The sequence below is a fragment of the Rhineura floridana genome, chromosome 8, assembly GCF_030035675.1.
Source record: "Rhineura floridana isolate rRhiFlo1 chromosome 8, rRhiFlo1.hap2, whole genome shotgun sequence".
NCBI lineage: Eukaryota > Metazoa > Chordata > Lepidosauria > Squamata > Rhineuridae > Rhineura > Rhineura floridana.
In genome coordinates, this window is record NC_084487.1 from 1,382,894 (window position 1) to 1,406,861 (window position 23,968).

The following is a 23,968-nucleotide window of genomic DNA, read 5'->3' on the forward strand; positions in this document are numbered from 1 at the left end:
ACTTTGGACACATCATGAGAAGACATGATTCACTAGAAAAGACCATAATGCTGGGAAAAACAGAAGGGAGTAGAAAAAGAGGAAGGCCAAACAAGAGATGGATTGATTCTGTAAAGGAAGCCACAGACCTGAACTTACAAGATCTGAACAGGGTGGTTCATGACAGGAGCTACTGGAGGTCGCTGATTCATAGGGTTGCCGTAAGTCATAATCGACTTGAAGGCTCATAACAACAACATATCACATACAAGAGATCCAGTGTGGCATAGTGGTTAGAATGCTGTACTACGACCTGGGAGCCAGGGTTCGAATGCCCACACAGCCATGAAGTTCACTGGATGACCTTGGGCCAGTCAGTGCCTCTCAGCCTCAGAGAAAGGCAATGGAAAACTCCCTCTGAATACCGCTTACCATGAAAACCCTATTTGCAAAATTGCCATGAGTCGGGATCGACTTGAAGGCAGTCCCATACAGCTGTCAGACCATCAACAGTGACACTCCACGAGGGCTATTTGCTACCTCACCGCTGAATTCCCCCTGCTGAACTGCAGGGGGCTGCTATTGCCCTCATGAGCTGCCGGTGGGCTTCCCAGAGACACGCGGCTGATCACTGGGGGAAGCAACGTGCCGGAAGAGGCAGGACTCTGGCCTGATCCTGCAGAGCTCTGCTTGCCTCTCTTCCTGTCGAAGGGCTGCCACAGTAAGTAGCAAGAGTTCCCTGGGCCAGAAAAAAGGGCGTTTGCATGCTCGAGCGTCATGCAGAGGAAAAAGTGGCAAATGTAACGCCAATCTTCAAAAAGGGATCCAGAGGGGATCCCGGAAATTACAGGCCAGTTAGCTTAACTTCTGTCCCTGGAAAACTGGTAGAAAGTATTATTAAAGCTAGATTAACTAAGCACATAGAAGAACAAGCCTTGCTGAAGCAGAGCCAGCATAGCTTCTGCAAGGGAAAGTCCTGTCTCAGTAACCTATTAGAATTCTTTGAGAGTGTCAACAAGCATATAGATAGAGGTGATCCAGTGGACATAGTGTACTTAGACTTTCAAAAAGCGTTTGACAAGGTACCTCACCAAAGGCTTCTGAGGAAGCTTAGCAGTCATGGAATAAGAGGAGAGGTCCTCTTGTGGATAAGGAATTGGTTAAGAAGCAGAAAGCAGAGAGTAGGAATAAACGGACAGTTCTCCCAATGGAGGGCTGTAGAAAGTGGAGTCCCTCAAGGATCGGTATTGGGACCTGTACTTTTCAACTTGTTCATTAATGACCTAGAATTAGGAGTGAGCAGTGAAGTGGCCAAGTTTGCTGACGACACTAAATTGTTCAGGGTTGTTAAAACAAAAAGGGATTGCGAAGAGCTCCAAAAAGATCTCTCCAAACTGAGTGAATGGGCGGAAAAATGGCAAATGCAATTCAATATAAACAAGTGTAAAATTATGCATATTGGAGCAAAAAATCTTAATTTCACATATACGCTCATGGGGTCTGAGCTGGCGGTGACCGACCAGGAGAGAGACCTCGGGGTTGTGGTGGACAGCACGATGAAAATGTCGACCCAGTGTGCGGCAGCTGTGAAAAAGGCAAATTCCATGCTAGCAATAATTAGGAAAGGTATTGAAAATAAAACAGCCGATATCATAATGCCGTTGTATAAATCTATGGTGCGGCCGCATTTGGAATACCGTGTACAGTTCTGGTTGCCTCATCTCAGAAAGGATATTATAGAGTTGGAAAAGGTTCAGAAGAGGGCAACCAGAATGATCAAGGGGATGGAGCGACTCCCTTACGAGGAAAGGTTGCAGCATTTGGGGCTTTTTAGTTTAGAGAAAAGGTGGGTCAGAGGAGACATGATAGAAGTGTATAAAATTATGCATGGCATTGAGAAAGTGGATAGAGAAAAGTTCTTCTCCCTCTCTCATAATACTAGAACTCGTGGACATTCAAAGAAGCTGAATGTTGGAAGATTCAGGACAGACAAAAGGAAGTACTTCTTTACTCAGCGCATAGTTAAACTATGGAATTTGCTCCCACAAGATGCAGTAATGGCCACCAGCTTGGATGGCTTTAAAAGAAGATTAGACAAATTCATGGAGGACAGGGCTATCAATGGCTACTAGCCATGATGGCTGTGCTCTGCCACCCTAGTCAGAGGCAGCATGCTTCTGAAAACCAGTTGCCGGAAGCCTCAGGAGGGGAGAGTGTTCTTGCACTCGGGTCCTGCTTGCGGGCTTCCCCCAGGTACCTGGTAGGCCACTGTGAGAACAGGATGCTGGACTAGATGGGCCACTGGCCTGATCCAGCAGGCTCTTCTTATGTTCTTATTAAGCACCAGAGGAGTCCAGCAGCAAGCGGAAGGCAGGGGCAGCCTCCCCTTTGCCAGGCAAAAGTTGTCCTTTTGCGTTATCGGCCCACTCTCTTCTGGGACACCCCATTTCCAGAGTACAAAGCCCTCCGCATTGCGGGGCAACCTGCGGCATTCACCGTCTTGTGGTCTCCTGGAGGCTTCTTGGCTTCTCTTTGCTGTGTCTGACCTGGGAAAACCACGAGGAAATCCAAACCTCAGGCCTGCAGGGCTGGGGAAACAGAGAGAGAGAACTGACAGCCCTGAGAGGCATCTCAGAAGGATATATGCCATAATAGAATAGATCAGAAGACCCCTCACTGGATCGTCACCTTGCACTGGTGAGTGGGCTTGCGTGTTCCAACAAACCCTGTGAGCGATGCTGTCAGGAGCCATGTCCTCCCAGCAGGGTCACCCATGGCAGTCAGGTCAAGGGAGAGGAACCAAAGACCCTGCAGAGTTGCGTAGCGGAACGGAGAGTTTTGAGCGAGCTTATGTGTGTGTGTTTGAATCTTTGCTAAAGATTATACCTTCCCTGCAAGTTAGTCAGACAGAGGCTTTAAGCTTAAAAATAAGAAATAACTACTTTATTCTGGAAGTACATGCTTGATAGGAAAGAGTCCTGTATCTAGCTAACTAGCTAAGTTGGAGCAACAAGCACTGCGCCCAGTACTCGCCCTCATGCTAGTGGAGAGGGAGAGACAAAGGAAAGATGTCCGCTCCCCTCTCAAGAAAGACGATTGGGAAGGAGGGAAGGAACTGGGATCAACATCCTTTGCATATCAGTCTAGCAGGGACAGCAGGAGATCAAAGGGCTAGGGATAGCCTAGCAACCAAGAGGTCTCTTCTCTAGCTACCCTTCCTAACTCCATGCAGCCTCAACCCACAAGTTGGAGTCCAACCTCAGACATTCCAGCAGAACGATCCAAGAATGTCCTCAACAGCAGCACAGGTGGAGGATAGCAATGTGTATGTTACAACGGCTGTGAAGGTGGATGAAGGCTCCAGCAGATAAAAGACTTCCAATCGTTGTGGTACCCATGCCATTGGATCAAAGCCTTTTTCTGTCAAGATTGTGTGTTGATTGTTGTGCGCGGATCTACACACATAGAACAAATTCATGCACAGGCGCCTTCCATAACAAAAGTCGCGTGGCGATCAGCAAATGGCGACGGGGGCAGGACTGAAACCCAGAAGCCCCTAGTCATGGACTGGCACATCGGCAGTGCATACAGATTCAGACGGATCCATTGTTAAAGACTTTATTTTGGAAGACAATCTTACTCGGTCACAAGTGATTGCCAAAAGATCAGAAGAGTCTGCATTTGTTCATTTATTAATACCAAACTCTTCATACTGTCTGTTTTCTGTATTTTAAGGCCTATGGTTACAGAATTAATATGTCCAATCATTCGTGAACAGCCCTGCTGGAGAGGAGTCATAGCTCAGTGGTACAGCAGGCCCCAAGCTTAATCCCTGGCAGCATCTGCAGGCAGGGCTGGGAGAGACTCCTGCCTGAAGCCCTGGAGAGCCGCTGCCGGTCAGTGTTGACAATACTGAGCTTTATGGATCAACAGTCTGACTGATACGGCAGGTTCCTGTGCCCCTGTCGGGCCAAAGGGGGCCCATCTAGCCCAGCAGATCCTGTTCTTACAGTGGACAGCAAGTTGCCTGTGAGACGCCCACAAGTGGCACACAGAGCAACAGCAAGACTCTCCCTGCCTGCTGTTTCCTGTGGTAGAGGAGGGAGGAAAAAGCCATGGTGGCTAGTGGCCATGGCGAGCCTGATCCACCATGAATTTCTTTCATTGTCTTTGGAAGCCATCCAAATTGGTGGCCATCATCATTAAGCAATTCTGAAGCTGCAGGAAAAAGAGGCCGAGGGTACATAGAATCATAGAATAGTAGAGTTGGAAGGGGCCTATAAGGCCATCGAGTCCAACCCGCTGCTCAATGCAGGAATCCAAATCAAAGCATCCCCGACAGATGGCTGTCCAGCTGCCTCTTGAATGCCTCCAGTGTTAGAGAGCCCACCACCTCTCTAGGTCATTGGTTCCATTGTCATATGGCTCTAACAGTTAGGAGGTTTTTCCTGATGTCCAGTCGAAATCTGGCTTCCTGCAACTTGAGCCCATTATTCCGTGTCCTGCACTCTGGGACGATCGAGAAGAGATCCCGGCCCTCCTCTATGTGACAACCTTTCATGTACTTTCATGTTCCAACGGTTCTGGGGCTGAGTCCAAACGCAGCAACGCTGGCTGGGAGTTCTACCTGGATCTGGGAGGGGGGATGGGGGATGCTGGGGGCCAAAGGAGGGAAGCTGCCAGGCGCTGAGTGAGGAAGGCAGGAGAAGGAAGTCGCGCCAGGCACCCTCCAGGGGGAGCCTCCCCTCTAGGTGAGTTTTGCGGGGGACGGGACTTACACAAACGCCACCCCAGGGCATGCTGCGGGCATTTTTCCAGGCGTCCCAGAATAGCTGAAAGGGGCGGGTGCCAATGTAGGTGAAAGGGCAACTGCAGGGGGGGAGGCAGAGGGAGCCCCTCCCTGATGCAATCAGAGGCCCTCTGAGGAGGAGGGGATGACGGGAGGCCTGGCTGCTGGAGGCCCCCTCCCTTCTCCCTGGGCCGGGCTGCTGGTTCCACAGGACAGGAAACACAGAGGGGGAGGGGCTGCATGGGAGCTACACAGGTGCAGAGGGGGGGACGCACTTCCTCCTAAGGAAACTCAGCAGCAGAGAAAGGGGGGCCGGGGCTGCCCTCCCCCCGCATTAGTTTGGAAGCCGCCTTGCGGGGGGGGAAGGGTTGTGGCGTGCGCGGCGCGTGCCTGCTTGTGCCGTTTCTCCAGCTTGCAAACGTCCCCGTGGGCTGTAAAATGGGCCCCTTCCTATAAGAGCCGCCTCTTGGCAGGACGGAAGGGCAGGCGTGGCGCCCAGGAGCTGTAGGCGCCCCCGGCGCCCCTCTGCTGCGATCCGAGGGTTGTCGCACCGCCCTCCTTTGCAGGGCTGTTGTAAGGATGACCAGGAAGATATGAAGCGCTCTGAACCCCGTAAGCCGTGGCGAGCGCCGTTGTTCTCCTGCCAACGGGCTGCGGGGGTGGGACGCAGGCTCGGCAGAGCTGAAGCGGCTTTTCGGGGTTCGGGGCGTTGTCTCCTGCTCCGTGGGCGCAAGAGAAGGCAGCCCGCCAGCCACGAGACTCGACCAAGGAAGGGCCCCCCTTTCCGGGCCCCTCCAGAGGATGAGGCCTCTTCGAAGCGGGGGGAGGTCAAGGGGGGGCGGGACAATCCGGCCTGGAGGCTGGCCGGGAGCCCAGTAGGTGAGAGGTCACGGCGGGGGGGGCGGCCTTGGGCGGGCGTGTGGCACGTGCGAGGCGTGCAGAGCCCGGGGCTGGGGGCCGGGACGCAGCAACATCGAGCCCCTCCCCGGACTCTCGAGCGAGGAGGGGGCGTCGACGCTGCGCCGGCGAGAACCGGGGGGCAGCGCTATGTTTCCCACGCTTATCTCCCCCCCGCATTTCCCCTTCCCGGGGCGGGGCGGGCGGCGCTCCTTGGCCGGCCGGGGCAAATAAGAGGCGAGCGCGGGCGGCCCGGCGCAGTGGCTGTGCGGCAGCAGCACGGACGGCGAGCGAGTGAGCGAGGGCGGTGCTTCCTTCGCTCCTCCCGTAAGTGGCTCCGTCGGCGAGTTCGGGAGAGCGGAAGGGGGGCTCCAAGCGAGGCTGCCGGAGGACGGGCCACCCCAGCTCGGGGAGGGAGCGAGAAACTGCTGGCGTGCCGAAGGCCGCGGAACAATCCCCGGCGCTTCCAGGTATGGCTGGGATAGAGGCTGCCGGTCAGCGTAGACGGGCCCAGGGTCCGACTCTGGGACCAGCCTCTCCGGAACCCGTCGGTGCGCGCTTGGCGGCCTCTGGAGCGCCGAGGCTCCGTGGGGCGGAGGACGAGCGGGATTCCGCATATGTTCTGCTGCGGCACGTCCATGGCCTGCGGGCCTGCCTCCTGGGGGCTCTCCGCGCAGGTCCGGGGTGCGACCCGCCCGCCTCGGCTTTCCCCTGGCGTTGCCGTTCCTTCTTCTTGCGGGCTCCTGGGCTTCGGCCTTGAGGTCAGTGGCTCCTGCCCTGGAAGAGGGAATGTGCGGAGGGGGGGGTCGCCTGGCTTCCCCTCCCTGCGGGCCTAGCGGCCCATGACTCCCTGAAATAGTTTTGGCGGGGCGGGAAGAACACCCCCCTTTGTTCTGCTTAAATTGCCAGGCGTGACAAGCGGGTTTGTGAAGCCCTCGTAGGAGCGGCCTTGTGCACGTGCAGAGTGGCTCCCTTCACTGCTTCGGCCCCTCCTGTCGCCTCCCGCCTCTTGCCGGCCCTGCGGGTGTATGTCCTGTACGCGCAGCGAGTCTCGTCCCGTTGTGTATTTGCCTTTTGCTGGTCGTTGGATGGAGTGGAAGTTCTGAAGCGCACCGAATTCCTTTCCAGCTCTCTTCCTGGGGGTTGGGGGGGGTTAGATTTTTTTTTTTTAAAGGACTTGCGTACACCCAGGTCCAACCCCCATTGGAAGAAGCCTTTAAGGGCTAGAAACTTCCTTGGGGAGTGTTCTTGTATTGAATTAATGTTAGGATTCTCAGGGTGTTAAAGCCAACTGGAGGTGCCTACCTTTCCACTGGAGTGATGATAGCAGAGCACATGCAAGTCTGCCCAGCAGCCTGACTCGCCCTGGTGCCCAGTAGATGTTCAGGCCAAAACTCCATCTGCCCGGGCATCGTCATATTGCCATGCCAGCTGGGGCTGATGGAAGGAGTAGTCTAAACTGGCTGCAAGGCAACGGTTGGCCAAGGTTGGCTGCTGTATAATGAATGAGCCTTTGGGACGTCCTCCATCCTTTGGCCTCTCTAGAGATACTGCTCTGCCCCAGTAGACAAAATTCACTGGCTCTCTCTGGGATGAACGATGATACAAATGTAGTAATAAATACAAGTGAATATATCCAAAATCCAGCTGCCATTTCCACTGCTTCTAACACAGTATTGGGAGTGCTCCCCGTTCACAAAAGAAAAGCAACCCTTCCCAAAAGTGGAGGCTTGGGTTGGCTCTCTGTTGAGCAGCGTCCATGTGGGGTGGGGAAAGGAGGTGCCCCTTGGCCTGGGAGGCCCCGGGGAGCACTCCACTTGCAGCAGAGGGGTGCTGTGCTCCCTCTGTCAAAAGGGAGGGTGGGGCTGGTGTGGGCAAAAGGGAGGAGGCCAACGGCGGTCTCTCACGGGCTTGTTTTGTCATCCTCAGGTGCACCCTGAGCAAGGGGGCAAAGCAGAGCCACCTCCACCAGCGCCGTCATGCAGTGGGTGGTGAAGATGTACCTCCTGGGCCTGGTGCTCTCCCTTCTCTCTCTGCTGTTTGGACTGATGGACTGCCTGGGGGACCTGATGCCCCCCCAGGGCCTGGATCCCTGCCTGCCCAGCCGGTGGATGGAATCTGAGGGTGGCAGCAGTCTCAGGGACAGCCCCCCCAAGGGCCTTGCAGCGGACACAAAGCTAAGGACCCACAAAGCCACTGGCTGCTATTCCTGAGCTCTGGTGGCGCCAAGCAAGAGGGACACAGACTGTGGGTTGGGGTGGGGGTTAACCGGGGTGGGGCTGAGCGGCTGTGTGTGCCTTTGGCCCCCGTGGAACAGGGGGCTGGCACTAGAACCCCAGCTGGGCCTGGGGGGAAGCACCACCCCTTGTGTGTTGTAGCTTTGGGAGAGACCTTGGCTCTGCTGGGTTAGCTGGACGTAGGAAACATAATGGGCAGGAGCTGGAGCCCGTGCAGAGTGCACTGAAGACTTTTGTTCCCCTCCTACTACAAGCGAAGACTCTGCAAAAGGTATATCTCTGATCCTCTGCTACAGGACACGAAGAAGAACACTGAGGACTAGTAACAAATGGGCAAGAACATGGCTTGTCTCTGTGCTCCTGGGTTAACTCCTTGCCTCTTCATATCAGGAAGGTCTTGCTGGCCCTCAGCACAGCGTGGGGCCGCATCAGGCTCACACAGCTCCAGCCTCTTGGCTGCAACCATTTCTGTCATGCAGCTTTGCCTTGCCGTGGTGCAGAAATGCACATTGTATAACGAGGTCCAGGTGGGGGGGGGGTTCCAGCCTTCACATGGGACAGCCATGGAGGCAAGACGATAGGTGTGGGGAGGGAACCCTAAGCTGGCCAGCCCCATTTGTCCGCTTGAGTGACCTAAATTGCAGTGGAGAGCCAAACAGCGAACGTAACAGTGACCGAATCATCCGTTTTCTGCAGCAAAGGTCTGGGCATCCTTTATAGAAACATCTGCACCCCCTTTTGGCCCATAAAGGATCTCTTAACGTCTTGTGAAAGGTCTCTCCCCCCCGCCCCATTTGAGAGTGAGAATCTCTTCATATGGGTGCAACCCTTGGCCAGGCTCTCACCAACTAGCAGCACCTCTTGGAAGAGGCCAGTTGGACCATGGAGATTGGAGGGGGGCTAAGGTGGTCCCTAATTACAGTGGGGTCTTGGCTCACTTGCAGGGCACTCGTGGGGGCTTATTCACGCTGGGGGGGGAGAGAAAGAAGTCTGTCCATGGTGCTGCCAGTCCTGGCCAAAGGCTCTGTGCTTCTAATATGTGGTTTGGTGGTGAGAGTTTGGGGGCCAAGATAGGCCCAAACAGGTTGCTGTCTGGTGTCAGAAGAATAAACTGCCTGGCCTCTCTGCCTGTAAAGATGTTGCTGTCATGCCCCCTGCAGGCTGCTGCTGGATTTGGAACAGAAGCAACAAAAGTCTTAACAGCAACGTTAAACCAGGGAATGTTGGAGACTGTGTGTGTGTGGTTAATTAGTGCCTTCCTGTATTGGATCTCCTGGATCTGCTGATGTTTCTGAGGAAGCAGAGAGGCTTAGACTGTGCTCTCTTGTATTGTACCCTAAACTCATCATCACTCCCTCTCCCCGTTCTAAGGAGGAGGGTGGTCGCATTAAGCCAGTTGAATTGGCATCTCCTGAAGGGTCCTATTTGTTATACCTTTAATAAATGGCAACTTGTTGTTTTAACCAACTCAAAACATGAGCTCTTGTTTGTGGGCTTGCTTAAGCCTCCCCCACAATCACTCCACTTTGCTGCCCTCTTCTGGGTGACACTTGAAGGAGCAGAACACAGCATGTGCTGCCTCAGTCTTAAAATTGCTACTCTCTACAGACATCCCTTCTACCCACACCTGGCTACGAAACCAGTCAGAAGTATGTAAACCCCCAGTTTGCTATGAATACCTATTCTTGAAGAAGAGTTCTGTGTTTCTCAAAAGCCTGCTTACATCTTTGTGCCCCACACTGGGCAGCAACTGCCGTCTCCAAGGAAGAGGCCACACCTGGTGGTCAGTGTGACATCACAGCCCCAGCCAGCAGCCCCACCCCTCTGAGGTGTCACTGTGATGCACCCATCTGCTGCCTTGTGGCCCAGGGCCCAGCTCAACTCCACTCTGCCCCTGCTGCCTGGCCAGCTGTGCCAGGGAGGGCCAAGGGTGGAGGTGGCAGCCCTAAAGGCATGCTCACCTCTTTGAGTCGTGCTCCCAACCACCTTGATGGCTAGAGGAGCCTTGGCTCGCATCCCAGATGCCGGCAAGGCGCTTGGATTGGAAGGAGGGCTACTGTGCCAGCTGGTCCGCTCTCCTGATTACAACCTGTTCCCCAACTCGGCAGTATTTGAGAGCAATTTTATCCAGGTAAACCCTCCCTCCCGTGTCTTCCCGCCCACCCCCAGGTCATAATCAGTGTTTCATAGCTGTCGAATTAAAATGTAAATGTATTGCCTTCAAGTCGATTCCGGCGACCCTATGAATAGGGTTTTCATGAGGCTGAGGCAGTGACTGGCCCAAGGTCACCCAGTGCGCTTCGTGGCTATCTGGGGATTCGAACCCTCGTCTGCTAGGTCATAGACCAACACCTTAACCCAGCCTTTCCCAACCGGCGTGCCTCCAGATGTTTTTGGACCACAACTCCCATCAGCCTCAGCCACTGGCAATGCTGGCTGAGGCTGATGGGAGTTGTGGTCCAACAACATCTGGAGGCACACCGGTTGGGAAAGGCTGCCTTAACCACTATGCCACACTGGCTGTAGAATTAGCAGGAGTCAAAAGGTTTCTCTTGTTGCTGGTGACACAACATGAGGTTATTTTCAGGCCAAACCAGATTTTACCCATTTTTATTACATTTGTTGCCTGCCTTCCCCACAGAGGAGCTCAAGGTGCTGTACCCAGTTCTCTCCCTCCATTTCCTCATAATAACCCTGTGAGGTAGCCCAGATTGAAAGCAACAGGCCCATCTGTGGCTGGCCCAGTAAAGGGCCATGGCTGAGTGAGGACTCTGAGCTGGGCTTGTCAAGAACTCGCAAGTTCCCACCAGGGGGTCAACTCCCAATACCGGGGCAGTTGATCCTGGCAAGGCACAACCTGCCTCCCTTACCAAGACTTGAGTTAAACCAACACCAACCCTGCAAGGTAGGTAGACTGCCACCACCCCTTAAACCTGGCCACCCACTCTGGGCCAAGGAGAAACCCAAAGTGCTGGAAATAGACCTGCCAAGGACTCCAGGAGCCAAAGATGCATTCCTTGTCTTGGAGCCTTAAGGCAAAATACCCAACTATACAGTAGTCTCGTTGGCCAAGGTGCTGGATTTAGAGCCAAGTTCCCCCTGAAATGAATACATGCTGGTAAATAAGAGGTAGCTTTATTAAAATAAAATACAAGTGCAAAAATAGAGCAGCAAAATAATTCCTTAAACCAAACACCCCCAAGGGCTAAGTAAAATACAAAAGGCAAAGTGTTCAAGTCATAGGTAAAAAATAACAAAGCTGTCTAGCCTAATCTATACTCACACAATTTAGGTAAACCAGCAGAGTAACTTCATGGTTCCACATCTCCCCAGAGATGTATAGCAGATGGAACCCCAACATCAGGTAGCACCAGAAAACATTGAGGAACAAAGATCCAGAATCATAGTTCTGCTTTTATGGGGCAGAAAAGCCCAGCAATAGCCAGGAATTAGCCAATTGGGGCTTTCTGATAATGAAATCTTCTGGAACTTTCATGTCTAACACCCAGGACTGTAGCCTTGAGGCACCAGTCTCAGGCTGATAAGCAGGTGTTCTTGCTCACTGCCCGATTAACTGAGTTCAGCTGTGAGAACTGCCAGTCTCATGTCCTCCCAGAGGCCCTAATTCAGGCAAGATGTTCCTCCCATAATTCCTTGCCACAGAACCATTTTGGCTGACAGCCTTACAAACCAGGCGTTCTTGCAGGGCTCACCTCTGGTCCTGGCTCTCAGATTTGCCTTGTTCTACCTATAAAGCCGGCCTTGTGGCCTTTTAATCAAGAATAAAAATGTTGGTCCCATTGCCCAATACTAAGCCTTTCTTAAATGTGCTTGTGTTTCAGTGACTTAGCAAATGTCTGCTTCTAAAGAGGCCAAGGTCACATTACTGAATATGGTGCCATCAAGATCCATGGCCCTTCAGTGCAGCATTGGCAAATCTGGTCCCTGTCGGGGGGGGGGGCAAACACCTCTACAGATGTTTTTTGGGCTAGCTCAGTTCTCATTCTGAGTACGGGGGGAGGGCCAATTTCCTTTATGGCACCTGTACACTCCCCGCTGTGCTAAGTTCCCATCTTGCTCTTTCTGTCCTTGTGCCAAAAGAACAGCAAGGGGACAGCTTGTGAGTAATCTGGGCCTGGGGTGGTGGGTTGGGGGGGGGCTCCTTCAACAGGTGACAAAGAAAGGGGAATGGGTGGACATCACTAACATGCCCACCATCGTGACCATGGGAGTGACCTCCTCGGACCCCTGCCTCCCGCTCCCCAACGTGCTTCTGATGGCTCGGTACAGGATGCCACCTCGGAGGGGCAACAGCGAGGCTTTGAAGCACCCCGCCATAGACCTGACCAGGTAAAGTGCAGATGCCAATACTTTTTGTTTTAATTCCCCTAAAGGGGCAATGTGGGCCTTTAGCAGGCTCGGAGCCAGCTGAATGGAGGGCAAGTTCCTTCTCAGTGCAAGGGATGGCTGCCAGCCTTGCTGCTACTGAGAGACTGGAAGCTTCTCCTCCTGGGCTCTGGCTGCTCCCGTCTATGCAAAAGACACTTTGCCCCTCCAGCCTGCCTGGCACTGCCCTTGTGTAAAGGAGGCAACTGAGCAACACGGGGCTTGAGGAAATGGGAAGGGGGTTGTAATGCCTCCACCTCTGTTCTGCGAGGGCACCCGCAAACGCTTTTTATAAATCTTTACCCTGCACTTGTTTCAATGGAGGGGGGGCATTTCCAGGGTGGCTTACAGAAATCAAATGGAAAACAACATAAATTGAAAGAAGGAAGTGTGTTTAAATATTGACATATACTACCCTTCATCCTATTAGGTTTTGGGGCCTGTGTATAACACTTTCTGCCAACTACCAATGATGGTGCTATAGCCCAAAACATCTGCCAAGCACCAGGCTGGCAAAGGCTGCCTGCTGGTCTCCAACCGAAGGCAACGGCCAAGGGGCTGAAGAGGATGCGGGGTGGAGGGTGTTCTGCTGCTGCCTCCCCCTGTATCCGCTGCCTGCCTCATCCTGCCTAGCAGTGGGTCTGGTTCTGAAATGGACCAGCAGCCCCTGCCATGGTTGCACCACCGCTGCCTGCCTGAGGTCCTGGGAGTTAGGAAGACCTCCTCCATGGGGGTCTTTCGCCAACTCTGCCCAGCGCCCAGATTCTGACCGCCTTCATTGCTGTCCCAGGCTGCTCCCGCTCCGGTATGTCCGGCTGTCTGTCCACGATGATGCACAACGTATTTTGCGCATTCAGACGGTGACCAGGAAAGTTTACTACCTGCAGCTGCATCAGGAGCACCCTCGTGCCGTCTTCGCCTTGTGGAGCCGCCTTGCAGACATCCTGCAGAAAGGCCTCTCCATCACCACCAAGGACCCCGCGATCCGCATCCGGCACAGCTTGGTGCCAAGTGGCAGCAGCTCATCCAGCAGCAGCTCCTCCACAGAGGTAACAGGCTGTCACTGCAAGCGCCAAGGCCTGACCCAACCTTGTCAAAGGGAATTTCCACACAGGCCAGTTATGCATACTAACCTGGGGTCATTCATGCTGCTACGTGACTTTCCTGTCTTTGGACCAAGAGAATACCGATGCATCCCACCTGCATGCTGGAGTGGTGCCACCTAGAATTCTGCCACCATACTCCCCGGCACCTGCAGAGCAGTGTCAGATCCCCTCAGGGTGGGCCAGAAGCCCCGTCTTCCGCCTGCTGCTGCTTTGCCTCCAGCAAAGCATGCACAAGCTGGACACTTCTTGGAGATGAAGGGGTATGCACTGGGGTACATATCCATAAGCCTGGCTCTACACTTCAGCCCCTCTTGTATGGAGCTGGGCAGGGCCCCCAGGCTCTATTCATTTCCCACTTGCCCCATGCTTAGGCCCTGACCGAAGAATCATAGTAGAGTTGGAAGGGGCCCTTCAGGCCATCAAGTCCAACCCCTGCTCAATGCAGGAATTGTAGCAGAGTGGCAAAATTGGGAATGAAGAGACTGAGTGAGCCTTTAGGTGTGTTTGAATCTTTGCTAAAGATTACACTTTCCCTGCAAATTAGTCAGAGACTTTAAGCTTTAAAATAAGAAATAACTCCTTTATTCTGGAAATACATACTTGATAGGAAAGAGTTCTACATCTAGCTAACTAGCTAAGTTGGAGACTCAAACAGTAAGCCTAGAGTTTGCCCTCATGCTGGGAGGAGAGGGAGAGACAAAAAGAAGATGTCTGCCCTCCCTCTCAAGAGAAAGAAGAAAGGAAAGGAGGAAGGAGACGTGGTCAACATCCTCTGCATATCAGTCTAGCAGGAAGGGAGAGTCAGCAAGAGATCAAAGGACAGGTATTAGCCTAGCCATCAGGTCTCCTCTCTAGCTACCCTTTTTAACTCCATGCAGCCTCATATTCCAACAGGAATCGCCCCCTAGGGCAGCCTGTGAAAAGGTCACTCTGTATGCTTTTGCTTCCTGGAGTTGCCTTCTACAAAATGTGTATCCACTGATGCTCGGTGATGTTGAGCCAGTGTACTCCATCACAGAGTTATTGCCATCTGTCAGTCGGGAAGGGCTGTCACTCAGTGGCAGGACACCTGCCTTGCATCCAGAAGGTCCCTGGCTCCGTCCCTGGCATCTCCTAGTACAGCCGAGGACCGAAGAAGCTGCCTTATACAGAGTCCGCCCACGGGTCCGTCTAGTTCAGTACTGCCTACTACACAGACTAGCAGTGCCTCTTCTGGATTTCAGACCTGGGGATTCACTGCGGGTGAGGCCCTGGGATCTTCCGTCTGCAAGGCACTTGCTTTATTGCTGGGTGGACCTCAGCCCTTCCCCGTTGCACCTCATCTGAAAAGCCTGGAGAGATGCTGCCAGCCAGTGCCAGCCAGTGTGCAATGCTGAGCTAGATAGTAGTATAAGGCAGCTGCCTATGCTTCTAGTGACATTAGTCAGCCTAATCTGCCTCACAGGGTTGTTGTGCAGATTTAAAGGGATAAGCTCCATACATCTGCTGCCCTGGAAGAATAGCAGGGTACCAAAGTGGCAGATAAAAGCATGGCAACGGCCTGGCACAGGAGTCACCAGCCTTTCCGGGGCAGCAGGCACGTTTGGAATTTTGAGGAAGTGCCAGGGAGGCCAGTCACCAAATGGCTCCCACCTCCAAAAGAACGGGGCACAAAATGGTGTGGGCATGCCCCCCCACCCATGGAGGAAAGAGGCACCTATGTCAGCCACCACCACATTTGCCCACAGAGAGCAGCTGTCTGCACCCCTCCTCTGCTGAGGGCGGGTGCACAGTCCAGGCATGCAATGAAAGGTGGGCATGTTGAAGGGTGTGTGTGCGTTCAGTGCAGGAGAGGCTGAGCCAGCGCAAGCAGGCATTGAGCAGGAAGAGCAACAGCCTCTCGGGCATTGTGGGGTTTTGAGGGGATATGTATGAAGACTTTTCACAAGCACCATCGGAGGTATTGGCAGGCACACTAGTGCCCATGGGCACCACCTTGGTGACCCCCATAGAAGACAAGCATTGGCAGCCACAGAGACACAAACTGGGTGGGGCAGGGAACACTCCAGATTAAAATCCGGGGTAAGTATGAAGTATCCAACTGCATGCTTGAAAGGAAAGAGTGAGATAATAAAACTGTGATGATGGTGATGTAGGCCAATTACTCTCTGGCCAATGGGCTGGTCTGACAGCCTCTCTCCACAGATGCTACCCCGGAACAGTGGTGCCACATTGGCAACGAAAGATGCCCCCCCCGGGTTGCATCACTGAGCTTGGAGGGTGCTCTTGGTGGCACTGTTGGGAAGAGCGTGGGGCACAGCAGGGGAAGAGGAGGGGCTGAGTGCAGCTGCGTCTCCATCTACATCTCTGGCTCTCCTGTCTGGCCACAGTACTCCGAAGCAGCGGCGCAGAGCCAGGGCACAGCGAAGAGAGCCAGGAGGAAGAAGGTGCTGGATGTCTTCTCCCACACCCCAGGAAAACCGTCACAGGGACAAGGTCGGAGAAGGTAAGTGGGCTAGTCTCTTTCATGTGGCTGATGGCCAACAAACATGGTCTGGGTCCATGGTGCAGCTGCGGCATGCGCGTGGCATGTCAAAGGTCACCCTGGTGCTTTCTGGGAGCGTTTGGGGCTATGTGGCTGGGAAAGGGTCCTCTTTGGCCTGTGATGAGCCTGGAGAGCTGCTGCCTGTGAGGGGAGGCGACGCTGGGCTGGACGGGCAGAAGCTTTGTGTGTCCTGGGTGCACAACATGGGCAAATGGGTCACCACCAGCAAAAACCTGGATGGCAGCAACACTGAACAAGCGTCCAGAATGAACTGGAGTGAGAGACGGCAGAGGGCAGAGGTGTGGTGGCAAAAGCAGAAGTGCAGGCTCTCTTCATGATAGTCACAGCCACTGCCTCCATTTTTTGCTGCTGGGTTGAGAACGAGGTACTTGTTAATGCCTTCTTCCACAACAGCGGACGTCCCTATGAGCCAATCAGCATGAAAGGGGGAGAGGGTTAGCTGCTAAAAAGAGTCTTCTCGGTGGCTGACTCACCTCCTTTCATTCTGATTGGCTCCAATCAGCAGGAAAGGTTCAAGGAAGCATGATAGAAGACTCTTCTCAGTGGCTAACACACTCCCCTTTCATGCTGATTGGCTCCTAGGATTCTGGAGACATAGGGACCCTGCTCCCAAAAAAGTAAGCGGTCTAATAGACCCTGGACGGCTGCTCCCCAGGTAGAGAAAACGTTTAAAATAAAAGAAATGCAGCCCGAGTCAGTTCATAAAGTGCAAACATAACATAAATGCTGATGCATATAATGGTTTCTCACTGTGGTGAAATACGACTATAGGTAGTCTGCAACAAGTCTGCGTTCTCCTGGGACGCTGGCGGCCCCATGGGCTGTAATGCCACCCGGTCGCCAGGGCCAGGCGTGCACCCACGAGTCCCGTCTCGGGAAGGAGCCCCGGCCGGCCGGCCGGAGGGGCGAGCGGGCAGGCACCGCAGCTCGCCCTTCGTCGCCTCTCCTTGCCCCAGCCGCCGAGGCAGAAAGCAAAGCCTTCGAGCGCCACCCGGCCTGGGAGGGTTTCTCTGGCGGCGGCTCCCCAGCCCTCCTCCGCCTCCCTCCAAACGTCCATCTCCTCACCGTCCCTTTAAGGCATGCGCAAAGGGGCTCCTTTTTGCCATCTGTTACTTGCTGCCCCCACCGCCCCGCCACCGGTCTCCTTCCTCGGGCCCTCCTGGGGCCACCTGACCCCGGGGGATCCGCGGCGCGCCCTCTCGCTCTTTGTTTGCGTCTCTCGGGTCTCTCGCGGGCGCCCCATGCCACCGCCGCCTCCCTCCTCCGTCCCTCCCTGCCCTGCCTTGCCTTCCCGCCCGCCTAGTTACGGCGCTTCCTCCTCTCCCCCCAGCTGCCCCTGCCCGCCCTCCAAGCCTCCCGGGCCCCTGCTCCTCGGGGGCCGCCTCGCCCCCGCAGCCCCCCAACGCTCATCGGGGCGCCGGGCAGAGCCCAGGAGGAAGGGAGCCACGCGGGATTTCCCCGGCTGCCGCTATGCCCTCGCTCGGCCGCGGAGAGGCGCGCTGCGCAAGACCAGGACGGGGAAGGAGGGCCGAGAGCGGGGGGGAGGGCGCTCGTCCGTTGCCCTCCTCTGCCGGGCCGGACGAGGTTTTCAGCGGGTTCCCCGGCCGGGCAGGTGACTCGAGCCAGGCAGCCGCCCGCTCTGGCCGAGGGCGGCCGCATCACTCTCGGCGGCCCAGCTGAAGGCGACGCTGCTGCCGCTGCGGCTGTGGTCCTCGCCCCCTCCTGCTCCTGTCCAGCGCCCTCAGGAGCGCGGCCCATACCACCCCGTCTCTGATCCCTTGGACGGTTTCGTTGACCCCGAATGCCTTCAGGGGGAGCGGAGTCCGGGCCAGAGGTTGTAGAGCCTCTGCTTTCCTCCCACAGACTTTCTTTCTTTATTATTTGATTTATATCCCGCCCTCCCAGCAGGAGCCCGGGGCCGCAAACAAAAGCACCAAAAACACCTCAAAACATCGTAAAAACAGACATTAAAATACATTAAAACAAAACAACTTTAAAAACATTTTTTTAAAAAGCTATGAAGACCAAAAACGTTTTTAAAAAAAGGTTTAAAAGCATATTAAAAAGCAATTCCAGCACAGATGCAGACTGGGATAAGGTCTCTACTTAAAAGGCTTGTTGAAAGAGGAAAGTCTTCAATAGGTGCCGAAAAGATAACAGAGATGGTGCCTGCCTAATATTCAAAGGGAAAGTCCGTTTCCTATGTTGTGAGGAACAACCTCCTGATTTTATTTTATTTTATTTATTTATTTGATTGAACTTTTATACTGCCGATAGCAAGCTCTCTGGGCGGTGTACATAAAAAATAAACCACTTACAAACAATTTAAAAGCAGCTAAAAAACCAACTAATCATCCAATTATAAAAGGTGTGTCGTATGACTGTCTGTTAAAACATTAGATACAAATACAAACTACTAACAGATATAAAAATATTAAATATTAAAATATTAAAAATATTAAAAATATTAAAATGCCTGGACAAAGAGGAAGGTTTTCACCTGGCGCCGAAAGGATAGTAATGTAGGTGCCAGGCGAACCTCATCAGGAAGGGTGTTCCATAATTCGGGGGCCACCACCGAGAAGGCCCTCTTTCTTGTAGTTGCCTTACGGGTGTCTCTCTGAGTAGGCACCCGGAGGAGGGCCTTCGATGTTGAGCGCAGTGTACGGGTAGGTTCGTATCGGGAGAGACGTTTCATCAGGTATTGCGGTCCCGTGTCGTGTAAGGCTTTATAGGTTAAAACCAGCACCTTGAATCGGGCCCGGAAACATATAGGCAGCCAGTGCAAGCGGGCCAGGATCGGTGTTATATGTTCTGACCTCTTGGTCCCAGTTATTAATCTGGCCGCTGCATTCTGCATGAGCTGCAATTTCTGAACCGTCTTCAAGGGCAGCCCCACGTATAGTGCATTGCAGTAGTCCAATTTTGAGGTTACCAGAGCATGAACAACTCAAGCAAAATGTTCCTGTCCAGATATGGGCGTAGCTGGGCCACCAGTCTAAGTTGGTAAAAAGCACTCCATGCCACTGAGGCCACCTGCGCCTCAAGTGACAAGGATGGGTCCAAAAGGACTCCCAAGCTGCGCACCTGCTCCTTCAGGGGGAGTGTAACCTCATCCAGAACAGGTCTAACATCCATCGTCTGGTCAGGGGATCCATTCACTAACAGCATCTCAGTCTTGTCTGGATTGAGTTTCAATTTGTTCGCTCTCATCCAGTCCATTATCGCGGCCAAGCATCAGTTTAGCACCTTGACGGCCTCACCTGAAGAAGATGAAAAGGAGAAGTAGAGCTGCGTATCATCAGCGTACTGATGAGAACGCACTCCAAAACTCCTGATGATGGCACCCAGCGGCTTCATATAGATGTTAAAGAGCATTGGGGACAAGACTGATCCCTGCGGAACTTCATATTGGAGCGCCCAGGGCATCGAGTAGTGCTCCCCAAGCACTACTTTCTGGAGACGACCCGCTAAGTAGGAGCGGAACCACTGCCAAGCAATACCCCCAACTCCCAACTCCGCAAGCCTCCCCAGAAGGATACCATGGTCGATGGTATCAAAAGCCGCTGAGAGATCAAGGAGAATCAACAGGGTTACACTCCCTCTGTCTTTCTCCCGACAAAGGTCATCATACAGGGCGACCAAGGCCGTCTCAGTGCCGAAACAGGGCCTGAAACCCGATTGAAATGGATCTAGATAATCGGTCTCATCCAAGAGAGCCTGGTACCTGCAGGAGGCCCTCACCTGCAGAGCGCAGTGATCAACTGGGTATATAAGGGGTAAGACGGTCTTTCAGGTACAGTAGGGCCCCACTTACCGGCGTTCCATTTTGCAGCGTTCCGCTGATGCGGAAGCTCTTAGGGGAAATCCCCCATTTTAAAGCTGATTTTACGGCATTTTCGTGACATTTTTGAGTCATTTTCACGCAACGCAGCCCATTATAGTCAATGGGTTCCGCTTTACGGCGATTTCCGCTTTACGGCGGGGGCCTGGTCCCTAACCCGCCATATAAGCAGGGCCCTACTGTATACTGGTCCCAAGCTGTACAGGGCTTTGTACACCAAAACTAGAATCTTGAACTGTTCCAGCTCCGGCATCACAGGCCCCTTCTTGATGAGGTCCTCGACTCTCTCTGTGTGGGGAAAGCTCAGGTAGGACCAGGGCCTGCCCCAAACAATGGAGGCCTCTGTGCTGAAGGAACCTGTGCCTCCCCACTGGCCCATCCCCAGTGCCTAGGCCTTGAGAAAAAGCATCCAGGCTGAATGGGACTCCCCTTCCACAATCGGTAGGATGTCCATGGCTAACAAATGCTATGCCTTAGAAGCAGACTTCATGGACTTGCTGCAAATCTCTGCCCTTTTCTCCTTCTCCCCCTTCTCTCGTAGTGCCATTTTTTGGGGGGGAGGGATTCATAAGTAGCCAGTCTAGGCTAGGCTGGAGAGGGTTCTGTCCCAGGCCCAGCTGCTTAAGTGCTCCTTCTCAGTGTACAGGGTGTTGGAAGTGGGGCAAGAGCAACACCTGTTCTGTTCTTTTGTTTAAGCTCCAGAGGGAAGATAGGGCTAGGGTCCTCCAGATGGATAGGATTTGTTTACCTTTACCTGTGATGCTCTGGCTGACTTCCTTCTGTTGCTAGACTGTGACGCCTTTAGGAAAGCTTACCTGCCCCGCCTCCTTCCGCCTTTTCTATTCCTTTGTCCTCCGGCTGTCCAGGAGAGAGGAGACATCCCTTTGTCTCTGCTCTCTCCGAGCATGGGGCTGACTCCCACACCTGGGCATTGCACCTCCAAATTAGCTAGTTAGTTACAACTAGGTATGCCTTTCCTATTTACTATGTATTTCTATAAATAAAGTAGCTTTTCCTATTTTACTAAGTCTTAAGTCTCAGTGATGCTGATGCAGGGTAAAAGCCTGCTTTCTTAGGAAAATGCACGCACATGCTGGCACACTCGCATTTCAGCATCTGCTGTTACTCTCTGCTGCTGTGGTGCTGCTTTTAAATGAAATTAAGCAACACAACTACACACAGTGCAACACAGGGTTGGTTTAGATGACCGCATAGTGTCTCCTTCAAAATCTATGATTCCATATGGGACTGTGTGGAAGGCCTCAGAAAGCCACATCAGATGGAAGTGCCTGTTTGGATACCATTGCAGTTTGTATTAGAAAACTTCTGGGAACAGCTCTAGAAAGGGCTTGTGGCCCACAAGGGTGCCTAAATGAGTCCAGGCTATCCTTAGCTAACCATTTGCAGCCCCCATGGTTCTCACTTCCCGCTTATTATTTGTTGTTGTGCGCCCTTGGAAACAGATAGAGGGTAACCTGCCAGAAGAGTTGTGTGATCACGTGTGGCCCATAGCTTTCATGGGAAAGGTTGTGCAGCAGATGAGAAATAGATGTAACCCTCAAAAGGAAGACGTATTTTACACAAAATGGCATATGTTTATTAATTTTATTGCAACAAAAGGCATGCAATTCCTTGTGGAGGGATGTTCTCAGATAAGCACAACTTGTTACTATCTGGCTTCTTTTTCTTTGTATATATATATTTGGTTTTGACAGAAACTGGAAAAATGTTACATTTGAATTGTATTTTTGTCACTCTTTGCATTTGTGTTGTGTGGCATAATTTTATTCTGGTGGTTCTTCCTTGTTATTCAAGAATCTCAATAAAATATTCTTTGAAAAATAAAAAGTGAGATTTTAATGAAATTAAGTCCAGTGCATGCTCTCTCAGAACTTGCTTCTGTGTAAACGTGGACAGGATTAGGCTGGTGCACATTCACAGGAGCTTTCTTCATTTCCATCTTAACGACAGACAAGGTCTTAGCATCAGGGCTTGCTCTCACCTGGAAAGCTGTTCTCCCCCACTTTGCTCAAAAAGCTCACTTGCTGCACTGGGAGCTTCAGCTTTCCCTAAAATATTAGTTTTGAGGCACCTTCCAGGTGGTTTAGTGGTATCCTTATTTGCTTTCTGTCTCCTTTCCTGGCAGAGTGTCATTTCAGGCAGAGGTCCAAGAAGAAGGCTCTTCTTTATCCAATGACATTAAAGGTAAGAAGCTCCCCCAAAGGCTTTTTCCCTCCGGCACCTCACAGCTGTTTTAGGCTATAACTGCCATTAGCCCAGCCAGCATGGTTAATGGTATGGGATCAGGGCCAGCACCAAGTATGACTGGGCTCTTGGGCACCAGCCTGACCTGGGCCCATGGTGCCATAGCCCAAGCCTCCCTGATACAGGTGGTGTGGGGCTAATAAGCTCACCTGCACACCCCATCTACCTCTTGTGTTGTGTGAATGAAGTGCGTGCACAGTGTACACAACATTCACACTGGCAGGAGAGGTAGGTGGGGTATGTATGCGGGTTTATTGAAGCCCGTGCTGTCTGTATTGGGGGGATGCCTGGGAGCTCCCCCTCTGCGATCCACGGCAGGGTCACATTGCAGGATGTGACACTGCCGGGGATCACAGAACGGGAGCACCTCCCTCCCACCCTAAGGCAGGGCCCTTCAGGGGACCCTCTGGGCTGCAGGGGCCCTTGGCCAGGGCCCAACCTAGCCCCCTCTGGCGCCGGCCCTATATGGGAAGATGGTAGCCATTGTCTACTAGCAACTCCTGGAAGGCACCGCACTGGCCACCCCTGTAGGCTCACTTGCTTGGAAATTGTGAACCTCTGCCCACAGGTGGAGCCAAACCCCAGCCAAGCCAAAGGTCTCTTCGCTTTTAATAAAGCAGCTTGTAGCCATAGCATTGGTTGAGAGTCCAGAACAGCAAGAGCTGAAAACAGAGAGCGCCATATAATCTTAACAGAGGGGAAGAAGGAAACTCCCCCTCTCAGCCTGTCCTCCGAAATGGAGGGAGCTGCAAAACCACAGGCCGGGCAGGTTAATATCTTGGTGCTAATGTGTGAACCTGGAACCAGACAATCACCACTATCACTAACAAAGGAAAGCACTTTTGCTGCTTGATCAGACCAAGGACCATCAGGCCTGGGACATCTTGTTTCCAGATGCCTCTGGGAGGTTCACAGGCAGACTCTGAAAGCTGAAGCCAGCCCCAAAATGTGCCCACGACATCTGTTACCTGATGTGGTGGTTCCATTTAGTAGCTATCACAGCTAATGGTTGTAGTCGCAGTAGTCCTCCTGATTTTGGGTATAGCTATGCTAGATAAGAGTGCACTGCCCAGAGGCCCAAGAGTGTCCACAGAAATATTTTGGGGTGGGGTGAGCAGGCAACATCTATGAACTGTTAGTACAGGTCATTGGCAACCCATTGGCAACCCACCCATCATTACATTTAGAATTCCAGCGGGGGGGGGAAGTGCCCCCTGTGGACACCTTGCCGAGGCCACTAATCCACGTTGAGTGGTCCCCTGCCTGTGCCCTAGTTGCACCTTGCAGGGGCACCCAAAGGAGCATTGCAGTGCAGTCTGTCTCCCCTCCACATGCTTTCCTCTGCTCTTCTCACAGTGCTGTTCTATGACATGCCTCCCCCTCTGGTATGTGCCCGCTGCAAAGGGCATCTCCCCAAGACCTCCTGCAGAGGCAGCAGCAAACCCGGGTCCCAGGAATCGGATTTGGATCTCCTGCCTTGGATAGAGGGGCGAAGCCACGGACTCTGGCAGCAAGAGACGCCTTCCTGGCTGCAGCCCCTGTGCCGGCTGAGCAGCCTGGCTGCTGCGGGCTGGAAGTAGCCCCCGGTGACCGGAGAGGCACCCCATCGTGGCCTTGGCACCTGAGCTGGAGGCTAGGTAGTGGTGCCGGTGGGAAAGACAAGGCACCGGCTGGCAGAGACTAATCTAATCAGAGCGTAATAAATCTGTCAGGCTGGGCATGAGCTCCGTGGTGGGCAACACTTTTGGGTGATCCTTTGGAGTTCCAGGTTATGATCCTGCCACCACTGCAGTGCAACACTCCCTGCTCAAATCTCGTGGATGCACTCATGCCAGGGAGGAAGAAGGGAAGGCAGTTGGTGCTCCCCCCATTCCCAATTTCTAATATGGGGGGGGGAGAGAAGGCATGACCTACCCACCC

The 23,968-nt window shown here is 53.2% G+C and overlaps 1 protein-coding gene across 1 annotated transcript; it reads left to right on the forward strand.

Annotated features, from left to right (window-relative positions):
• The first annotated feature begins 5,686 nt into the window (after positions 1-5,686).
• On the forward strand, positions 5,687-23,628 carry LOC133390074 (Golgi-associated RAB2 interactor protein 1A-like). Its single transcript, XM_061637948.1, has 7 exons — positions 5,687-6,135; positions 7,595-10,033; positions 12,074-12,252; positions 13,079-13,347; positions 14,102-14,155; positions 21,932-21,988; positions 23,405-23,628. The coding sequence occupies exons 2-7, from the start codon at positions 9,893-9,895 to the stop codon at positions 23,626-23,628; spliced, it is 924 nt and encodes a 307-aa protein (XP_061493932.1). The 5' UTR covers positions 5,687-6,135; positions 7,595-9,892.
• The last annotated feature ends 340 nt before the right edge of the window (positions 23,629-23,968 follow it).

Coding starts and splice junctions, on each gene's coding strand:
- LOC133390074 (XM_061637948.1), top strand. CDS start 9,893: ATGGCTAGAGGAGCCTTGGCTCGCATCCCAGATGCCGGCAAGGCGCTT. Junction 10,034..12,073: donor TTGAGAGCAATTTTATCCAG/GTAAACCCTCCC, acceptor CTCCTTCAACAG/GTGACAAAGAAAGGGGAATG. Junction 14,156..21,931: donor GAAAGGAGGAAGGAGACGTG/GTCAACATCCTC, acceptor TTCCTGGCAGAG/TGTCATTTCAGGCAGAGGTC.